At 37.7% G+C, this 10,983-nt stretch overlaps 1 protein-coding gene across 1 annotated transcript; it reads right to left on the reverse strand.

Moving 5' to 3' along the window:
* Positions 1–2,968: 2,968 nt before the first annotated feature.
* Positions 2,969–5,027, reverse strand: LOC140164090 (short-chain collagen C4-like). Its single transcript, XM_072187342.1, has 2 exons — positions 4,816–5,027; positions 2,969–3,475 (listed from the first exon to the last, which is right to left on the reverse strand). Exons 1-2 carry the CDS (start codon positions 5,024–5,026, stop codon positions 2,970–2,972), a joined length of 717 nt encoding a protein of 238 aa, XP_072043443.1. The 5' UTR covers position 5,027; the 3' UTR covers position 2,969.
* Between the last annotated feature and the right edge of the window lie 5,956 nt (positions 5,028–10,983).

Below are 10,983 nucleotides of genomic sequence, written 5' to 3' on the forward strand. Positions count from 1 at the left end.
ATTTGCGTCCCTTTATGATGATGCTGAATAGTTTAACAGGCGTGGCTCAGCAGCAACCTTCTGTAAAGTGTTATGATCTTATGTATAAATATGTGGCTTTTTGATCAATCCCGCAATCACTTACCGGCATACACCAAGTCAGCGGTATCACTACACTCTTGACTTCCCCATCGAATGTACACACTTCCTGTGTCATTATTATTCATTGAAGACATAGGTAGGTAGGTAGGTAGGTAGGTAGGTAGGTAGGTAGGTAGGTAGGGATTATTTTCATTTACTTTTGAAGCTGTAAATTGCGTTTGATAAAGCCTTACCAATTTTATTTAATTAATTAATTGTTTAACATCATTTTTTGATTTTATTTCTCCAAGTATTTATTTATTTATTTATTTATTTATTTATTTATTTATTTATTTATTTATTTATTTATTATTTTTAGTACAATTCAACATAATAATACATAGAAAGTTGTTTGCGCTATTGATCACAGTGATTATGTCAGTTACAAAAAATATTATTCTGCCGCGAGTTAAAGTCAAAGAACTATGCTTTGATTTAATTCAAAAAACATTTTGCACAATGGATTGTCACACACCTTGAAGCAACAGAATATTCCCTTCCTCGTGAAAATCCTAATAACACTTTTTTCATCAATTTATTTATTATTTAATTTTATCATCAACATGCATGGTTTGTTAGTCACGTAATCCATAGCTACATCTATGATCGTGTAACGGTGGTAACGTTGGTTTAAGGGGGTACTACACCCCTCGATAAATTTGTGTCTATTTTTGCTTTTTTCTCAAAAACTAATAACACAATGGTAACAAAAGTTATGTATATTATTGGGGCAAGGAATCCAATTACTACACTGGAATTTCAGTGACTCAAGACAAGCGGTTTGTTATTTATGATCAGAAATATGGTACCGCTAGGATGTACCTCGTTTCCTATCATATATACTGAACCGCTTGTCTTGAGTCACTGAAATTTCAGTGTAGTGATTGGATTCCTTGCCCCAATAATATACATAACTTTTGTTACCAGTGTGTAATTATTTTTTGTGAAAAATGCTAAAATAGTCACAAATTTACCACATGGGTGTAGTACCCCCCTTAAAGCCACTACAGACTTTTTAGTGGATGTAGAATATTCGATGCAACATGTCTTCATTATGTAATCTATTCCCATTCTAGTTCCAGTAATGTTTAAGTTATAACGAATGTTTGATGACGTGAAATCGATCATATTTCCACCAGACATTCTTTGTAACATGATCGATTTTTCGTCATCAAACATTCACTAAAAGTTATTACTGGAAATAGAATGGGAATAGAATAAATAACGAGGACATGCTACATCCAATATTCTCCGTCGAATACTCAGAGTCTGTAGCAGTCTTAAGATATATTTATAATCATTTGAGCTGTTTCGGATTGTTTCACAATTGTTAACACCTAGATGGACAAAGTCACTTAGTGAGAACGCTGACGCCTAAACCCTAACGTTTGTTGATGAGCAAAGAAGCAGAAAGAAATATAGCTTTTGTTTGATTTTTTATACACAAGAGAATGCAATGACAGCGTTTACGTTCTATGAACACAGTTGCGACAAAACTAATTTGCATTTGCTATTTTTACTATAAAGGCCTATACTAAACATCTCAAAAAAAGTAACTAACCCCCTTTAAATAATGACCATTATTCAAAAACGGGCGATTGTATTACAAATCTGTAAAATGCATTGGAAGCAGAATTTATTTCTGCGTATTTTGACACCTCATTTGTAGCAATTGTTTAAATATTGACGTTACAGCGTTTAAATCAATGTAACCCAAGATTTGAAAGTTGCAGTAAATTCTATTGATTTGTATTCAGTATAATGAAAGGAAATCTGTGTAATGATATCTGAGTGATTTTGTATTGTTAAAAGTACAACTTTCAAATCTGGACCTCACTACATTAAATTGACCGGTGTTTTATTGTTTTCTGGGCTATCGTATCATGTTTATATTTGATTTTCCTTCAAATCGAATTCTGTCACCACACCAAAATATTATTCAATTCTATGAACGATTTCTACACCAAAAAGACGTTTGATTTGAGGAATCCATTCATGAATAATCAAAATATTGTCATTACTGTTAGAATGATCGAACCACAAGCGTTCAAAAGCAAATATTATTTGAGGATTGGTCATTGTTATCTGCTAATCTCCACACATTTGAACAATATTGATGGAACTCTCCATGATTACTACTCCAGAATAAACACTATATTGGGTTACTAACGCAATATTAAACAGCTAAGTAAAGACACTTGGCAAATTTGAGTAAAGATAATATAAATAGTACAATCGTTTCAACTTTTACCATGGACTTCAATGAAAAACAGATCATTTAGGAATTATTCATATTCGCATTCACAATAATTTATTTTCAATTATAAATATACAATAAAATAAGCAAAAACAGATGGAGGAGGTGCAACTAAAAGCAAAGAATTTCCTGACAATTCCTGCACCCCCTATACATTATCCTGGACAGCTTCCTGAACCACATTCACAGCCCAATAATTGGCACCCAGCACAAGAGATCTGTGAGAATAAGTTAAAGATCTTTGCACAGGTGATAATTCCCAAGGAGTAAGTGGAATAGTATGGAACAAGACCTGTTTCTTGAAGAAAGTGCGTGAAAAGCAGCAAGTTTTATCCTCTGTGCATTTTCACAGATTTTTTGTGCTGGGTACCAACATTGGGCTGTGAAAGTGGTCCAGGAAGCTGTTCCGTGTCAGTGCTTTTTTTTGCTGCTGTGTCAGTTGGACAACTGCTTGGTTACTGACATGTGTTTTGAGTAGAGTATTAAAGCAATCCTGTGTGTAATTTTGGTTCATTTTGATTGACAAGATTTTAAGATATGACCTTGTGATTCACAAGTTGTGAAAAATAATATGTTTCGTTTTGAGCTCAGTTTACATAGTACAGACGACGCATGGTAATTCGTGTCCAGATGGATATTGATTGCAGGGTAAAGCCCCGTAATAGTGATTAGGGTCTGGATCTAAACACACTGTCTCCACAAGGAAGAGGCCACTGCCCTGTTGACGATAAACTTGCTGACCGAATGGTGATGCCAGACTTTGATCGACGCAGATAAACTCGGATTTTTTAAAGTCATAAGATGAGCTCATTAAATAGCCAACATATTCACGTGACCATCCCATTGGGCATGTCAATTTTGCGGGAATCATAAGCATTGTGTTTCGATTGGCACGACAAACTGCACATGCAGCATTGTTGTATTCCTGTTCTTTCAGTGAAGGAAACTCAAAAGGTCTGTATTCTACACTAAACAAGAAACCTCTGGAGTTCTGTATGTCTGGATTGATTTTGGTGTCGTCGTATTCAGAATCATCAGGTAGGCAAATATAGTTTGAGCCGCCGCCAATATGATCCCAGCTTGAACTGGCAGTATGACCTTTGGGTGAAAAAGAGAGTGAACCAAATCAAAATTGTAACAACATACATGTATTACCCAAGAGCACACTTATATTGTTCATATACTTCATTTCAATGAACAATGGCCAATTCTTTTAAATTGCAAATCTTGTGCAAAAAGTTACTATTTTCGCCTGTTTTGTCATACGCTTGTAAATTCAATGAACTTTGCTAAAGAGATCTTACAAATTGATACAGGGTGTCCCAGAATGATCTATACCGGGAAAGTTGGTGGTATTGTTTTAAAATCTAAGTTATGCATATACCGCATTTAGCTTCCTTATGCATTTTAAACATTGGACATTTCTAATAGATGTTTCAGGGTACTGCGTGAGTTGTTAATCAGAGTTGTTAATCAGTGATGAACAACGATGAAACATGGTTGAATCCCTTTCAACAACGAAAACAAGCGAATGGTCGTCTAATTCACATGATCTTTCATTCGGAATGTCCGTTTGTCATTGCCACTTAACCTTACAAGAAGATGGGTGATATCTCTGATGATATCAGCAATAAAACTAAAGAAAATAAAGTGGTAATGTTTATTAGCTGCTACTTCCAACATAAAGACAATGTCTACGCATACGTTCCAGGCATGACGAATTTTATGCGTTCACGCTTTACGCGTACGCGTAACCTTACTTTTCCTATAGACTACTGGACTGTGGATTCATTTCCAATTAACAACGCTTGGCTCCTTGTTGAATTGGTTGTAAAACGATTTAGTACAGATGAGTTGATTTCTGAAGTCAATGTCTGGCAGTATGCACACGCATCATCACAATTTCCATTGTTTTTTGCCTGATAGTATGCTCGGGCATCATATTTTTTTCAGGGCTCGTGTTTTTAAAACTCCCGCCACATCACAATAAGGCTTTTGAACAGTGTAGTGGTTGCATGGGTTCACTCAACCATATCGATATACCAGTCCCTTGGCTTTGTTGATAAACATTAAGATCAACTCATCTATACCGGGTGGTACATTCCCCTAAGTTAAACAAGTTAATAATAATGTTGAAGTATTGCCTATATCACTAAATTCCTCTAACGACAAAATTGTACCAAAAATGGCTATGCGTTTAATTTGTAATTATCTGACAATATGTTTCCCTCTAACTTACCTTTTACGCTAGACACTTAGCTTAAACAGATAGAAGAGTATTTGAAAGAATATAATAACGGACCAGCCAATATTTACACGAGGTATGAAGAATTCAAATTTCTTGCGGATGAAAGTTTTTTATCAGAATTTCAACATTTTCCCCTAAATACCCCCCTCTTCCCCTGGCCTTATTATTGATCAATCCCTAAATCACTTACCTGTATACACCAGGTCAGCGGTATCAGGACACTCTTGACTTCCCCATCGAATGTACACACTTCCTGTGTCGCTGTTATGCAATGACGACAGATCATCATTTCTAGACTCATCCAGTGTCATAGCATTTTGTGAGATCCGTAGTTCCTGTATGTTTTGGTATATTTCGTTTCTCATGGCATCAATTTTGCTTTCCATCACATCATTCTGCATAGTTCCATCACCTTTATAATGTATAAAAACAGCAAAGGATAATAGATCAATAGAGGAAGATAATTATCGAAGATACCAGCTACTTCAGTGGAATTTTGGTGGAACCTTTCAATTATTGGAAATTTAATGTCAATGTTGTATAAATCTTAGCTTAAGAAATCAAGGCCCTACTGTGTTCATGATTTCCACATAAGAATTTGTAAGCACTATTTAAGCAAAGTCATTGTTCATCGAATTTACAACTGTATGACAAAACAGGCGAAACTTTTCGCACAAAATATGCAATTTAAAGAAGAGAATTGGTCATTGCTCATTGAAATTAAGCTAGCATATGGACAATATAAGTGTGCTCTCTCATTTAAGGGATCTAAAATGAGCGTTTATTGCGTTTCGACAGTATTTTTTGTGGGACATGAGAGCACCTCAGACCTATCGAATTGCATTCTGAATACGAAGCATGTCTTTCTGATATGAAATAATTTTCATTTTTTGAAAATCACAATATAATACAAATTTTATGACAAGTTATAAAAATTTGATATTTTTCACATTTTGATATATAACAGTCCTCGAAGTAAATTATATAAATCTAATGATATATTCTTAAAGTGTATGTAGCAGGGAGGAAAAGCCGACGGTCAATTGAAAATTTTGACCTTTCATATTGAAGATATGGATTTTTTCCCAAAAAGACCTTATTTTTGTTTGGTGTTTTGGGTGAAAACATCCCTATCTTCAATACGAAGGGTCAAAATTTTCAAGTGATCGTCGTCTTTTTATCCCACCTATATACACTTTAAGTATAAATCATCAGATTTATAAAGTTTACTACAAGTACTGTTAAATATCAAAAATATCAATTTTTAATGATTTGCCATAAAATGTGTATTAAATTGCGAATTTCAAAAAATCCAAATTATTTGATATCAGAATGACATTCTTCGTATTCAGAATGCAATTCGATATGTCTGATATGCTCTAATGTCCCAAAATAAATACTGTCCAAACGTTCATACCCCAGCCCTTAATGACATAAAATTAGAAAAATATTTTGTAAACGTTCATTATAGGCAAGTGTGGGGAATGCGACATAAACAATATTTCAAGATCTCCGAGTACAGCTTTAACATAAGCATTACATTTGTTTACCGTAGTTGGTTAGTTTTTGACAGCGAAATTTACTTGAAATTTCGTCTCAGTTTTCTTACCTTGTATGCAAACCATCCATATAGAGAGGCCTAGAGAAACAAGGGTTATGACTGCTAAACACGAAATGATAACATAAAGGATGACATCATTTTTTGAAGTTGGTCCTGCACTTGTTGCTCCTCTTCTATTATTGACACCTGTGTGTATGTGGGTGGTAATATCAGAAAGACACTATCAGAAATAGAATATTTTGTCTAGCAAATATTAACAATTACAATAATTATACAAAACATTTATAGAGCGCATGTATACAGCATGTCTCAAAAAATGTGCAAGTGAAAAGCGCCCTCTTTGGCAATTAAAAAATATCGTTGTGACATAGTGCTTACATCAACGTCAAGGACGTAGTCTTAGCTCTCACATGCCGTTTGTTCTGTTCAATTTGCTTGTTTTGATCTCGAATTATGTATAGTTAACCACAAAAGGGTAAAATCATAATTGTGCCACTTTTACTAGGGAAGAGAGTTGTATGTAAATCAATGATAGCATCAAGTTTATCAAGTTCCTTCGTGAAATCAAAAGAATGCACCAATTACACAACAATGCAAAATTGTTTTTGTCATTCAGTGGTATTAAAAACTTCGGTCGAAGTTTTGCCACAAGTTTAAAAAATAACGGTTAGTTCATGAAAAGAAGAAGTGAAATTTAGCAAAACGCGACGAGGTTTATTATTTGCCCGTAAGAGAGCTCTATTGTTCCGCTATTGTATCCGCTATTGTATCCACTATTGTATTCTATTCATAAAAGCTACTGCAAGAATCGCGGCAATCCCTGATATTGCTGATGTCTACCGCCGGCGTTTCGCATTTATTAACAATCAAAATTATCCCATACTCTTACATTTATAGTCTTATTCTCACCTTTTATATAATATTAAGAAATTGCAATTATGAAAACTACAAACTTTGAAAGTGAAAATATATTTACCATCGAAAATATATCATACTTAAATTCTATAGAGTCTATAATATATCCAACCCAGAAGTGCCCATTTATTTAAATTGTTGTAATAGCGCCCAAATATCCCCACAAATATCTTATACACGATTTTATTGATTCATTTTGGGCTAAATCAAAAGTCAGAAGTAGTTAAAAGGGCAACATCCTCACCATTACTTGCTGCTTTACAAATTATCCTCGCTTGACCAAACACGCATAGTACGTTGATCGAAAAACCTAGCGTGGTTGTCTTAACAATGCAAAAGAGATGTACAGCTTACCCACTAACACTAGCTCATTTACAAAAAAACCTATAGAACAGTTACGTAGTCCATCGATAGTGCGGACACTCTTCACTCGCAAACCACCAAAATTCGTGCTATTTTGGCGTTGGAAAAGAAATCTCGTGAATAGAGTGCCCTCTCTACTATCTGCCTACATGTTTACGTTCTAGAAATGCCAACTAAAATCATCCAACAACTTCATTTTAAGAATTATTTCAGTATAGAAATCAATAGGAACAAAAAGAGTATGGTCTACACATTCCAGGAAAATGTTTTATTTGTTTCTTCCGCCATTCTATATTTCCCTAAAATTATCACATTTTTTCTTCAAAATCCTATGTAAATGATTCTCCACGCTACGCAGAAATTATGTGCGATAAATCATACAAATTTGCCACAATTTTACATCACTTTAGACAGTATTGCAATATCTTGATGATTTTAGGCATTTTCAACGGCAACTTGAGTATATTCAGAAATCAAATATCGCGCCAAGAGGATGACACTCTTATTCACGCATTCATTTACAACGCAAACTTGTATCGAATCCCGGTGGTTTGCGACCAATGAAATGTCCGCACCCCTGGATTTATTCATCCCTGGTATGAATTATTTATTAGGTTTGTCAAGGCAATAACCACGATCCGTTTTGTAATAATATAAAAGCACTTGCAATAGAATCCCGCTGAGTTCAATGAACTGCGCCCTGAAACCGATGGAGAGGTGCCCCATAAAGAAGCTATTCCATTGACCTCTATTAACAGGTCAGTGAGCTCTCCATACACAAATGAACAAGTACAATAGGACAAGGCCAGCACCTATTACCTGCTTTGTAACATGTTATTTTGAAGTCGTGAAGATTAGTAATCGGCTGTGCATATGAACTGCGCATTTATGATGCAAAATATTAGTTCTATATAATATAAAATTACAAATACTGGTATTATTGTGGCGGAAATGGATGTCGACGATAGAGGGCCTCCTCCAGTCACGTGGTTTCATTGGCTATATAAGCGGAGTGCAATAGCACTCTGGGCCAGTCTGTCTGTAGCCGTGAGTGTGGTTGGTCGATAACTGGTCAATTAGCTCTCCCTCTCTTCTAAGCATCCAAGCCGCCGCTCTCCGCTCCTGAATCCACTCCGATCTTGGATCAGCCCGAAGCCCAATAAAGGTGTTGAGCCAATTGATCTCATATCTGTGAGTGTGAGAGTGTTTCCTTTGCCAGTGTCAGGTACGATATGTTTCGTACACCTACTACATCATAGGCCTTACTTCGCTACCATATATACCGAAGGCCGGTTCCGCTACATTTGGTGGCAGCGGTGGGATTTTTGTGACACTGGACTAGTATCAACATCTCAGAGATTGTAGGACAAGCATAGAGAATGGCGTCCAACTTCGACGATGATCAAGATTGGATGGAGGATTTCCACAGCCAGGTGCAAGAGGAGGAAATCGAACGACTCCGGGAGTGTGATAAGCAGTTGGAGTTACAAGCAAAGGAAGCAGCGAAGAAGAGTTTGGATTTACAAGAGGAGATCAACTTACTGAGAGTGAATGGTGAGGACGAGAGGCAGATATTCGTTGAGGAAATTAAACGCTTACGGACAAAACAAGAAAAACAAAAAGCTAGTGATTTAAGCCAACCAAGGATTGAGCCTCCTTCAGAGTTCTGCTCAGAAACAGTGTCTTCTGCTGAAAGAAACCCCCAGCAGCAGTACGGGGAGACGGTCAATGTCTCCGGAGGGGAGAGGCATGTTGCAGCTCGTAGCTCAGATGAGGCTGACCACGTGGAGTATGCAAGAGCATTAACTCCGGGAGAAGAGCAGGAGCAACGCCAATTTCAGGAGATGCAAACGATTCTCCTGAACAATATGCCAGACAAACGCAACCAAGGACAGTTGGACAAATCGAGTCACAAAAGGCATGAAAGGACACAAAAAGATGCGTCGTGTAGCCCGATGGAAGATGTGAGCGTTATGATGGAATCAAGAATGGTTCATGAATTTGAAAGGCCACTGGGATTCAGAAGAGCAACGGCATCCGACCAAGATGTATTTATCCGGGAGCCGATGCAGATCAACAAATCTATGAAAGAAGAGCAGCTGACGCAAAGCTATGAAACTCCAGCGGTTCCATATGCATCAGCAAGTGTTAAGTATGGACAAAGATCCCAAGTCGGAGATCATCAGGACGTGGAGGTAGAACAAATGAAGTTGGAGTTGGAGAATTTGAAACAAGAAAGTAGTGAGCTCCGTCAAATGCTAACGGGTCAGGTGCCATCCGACAGTCATAGGAAAAATATAAGAAACGGGCTCCGACATCACATCAAGTAGTCAGCTCAGAGGTCCGAAGGAAGGATGGAGGTGATATGACCCCGAGTAATGTCAGCATAGCACGACATAAAGGCAACATCAGAAGAGTCAAAGAAGAAATGTCGGATACAGAATCTGTCGACTCCGAAGAAGAGGAGCCACATCACAGCAGCGGACCATGGAGGTTAAGGCGAGAAGATTGTATAAAAGGAATGGATAAATTCCGGAGCCGAATGGAGCGGCCTAAGCAGAAACAAATTACGCCCGAAGCATTCAAAGGAGACGTGCCTCTACAGGAATACCTTAGCCAATTTGAGTCTGTCGCCACTTGGAACGGATGGACTGACAGCCAAAAGGCACAGCAATTATTTATGAGCCTTCGTGGTCGAGCCAGAGGTGTAATTCGACAGCAGGATGAGTGGAGAACAATTACTTATCAGGAGTTGGTAAAGCGCTTAGAAACCACGTTCTCCGGCCAAGCAGAACTATACTATACTTGGCACAGCTTCGTGGTCGCCAACAACAGCAACAAGAAAGTCTGCAAGATTTTGCACAAGCTGTTAGAAAACTAACAGATAATGCTTACGTCGGCATGGCAGAAGAAGCAAGAAACCGGATAGCAAGAGACCACTTCATGGGTAACATGCGAGATAGGGAGATACGATCAGCGGTGCACCTCTCCCGCCCTACATCTATGGAAGCAGCATTACAGACTGCATTAGAGACAGAAGCGTTTTTGACAACCGAAAAGCAAAAACAACCTACGAAGTTTGTGAAAAGTGTAGAGCAGAGTGATAGAGTATTAGAGGATCAGTTGAGGGAAGTCATTGGGTTGTTGAAGACCGTAGCAGAGAATGCGTCAAAATCGGAGTCGAGCAAACAGTCGGGGTCTACTGAGAAAGGACAAGCGGCAGAAGCCCCACAAGCTCCTAACTACGGCAGAGTGAGCGGAAGGCGACGAGGAAGTGGTAGACAAGATCCAGGCAGAGGAAGAGGTTGCTACAGGTGTGGAGCATTGGATCATTATAAAGCAAGCTGTCCTCAAACGTTTCGCAGCTCGAGAGGAGGATGGCATCATCCGGGAAACGATTTTCGGCCCAACGTAGGAGCCCCGGAAGGGTCGAAATCAGTAGCGTGGGCTCCGGAAAACCAACATTAAACAGAAATGCGACTACAAATCAACAGAAACCGTCAATAAACCCAACATCTG

Source organism: Amphiura filiformis, chromosome 11 (assembly GCF_039555335.1).
Source record: "Amphiura filiformis chromosome 11, Afil_fr2py, whole genome shotgun sequence".
Classification (NCBI taxonomy): domain Eukaryota; kingdom Metazoa; phylum Echinodermata; class Ophiuroidea; order Amphilepidida; family Amphiuridae; genus Amphiura; species Amphiura filiformis.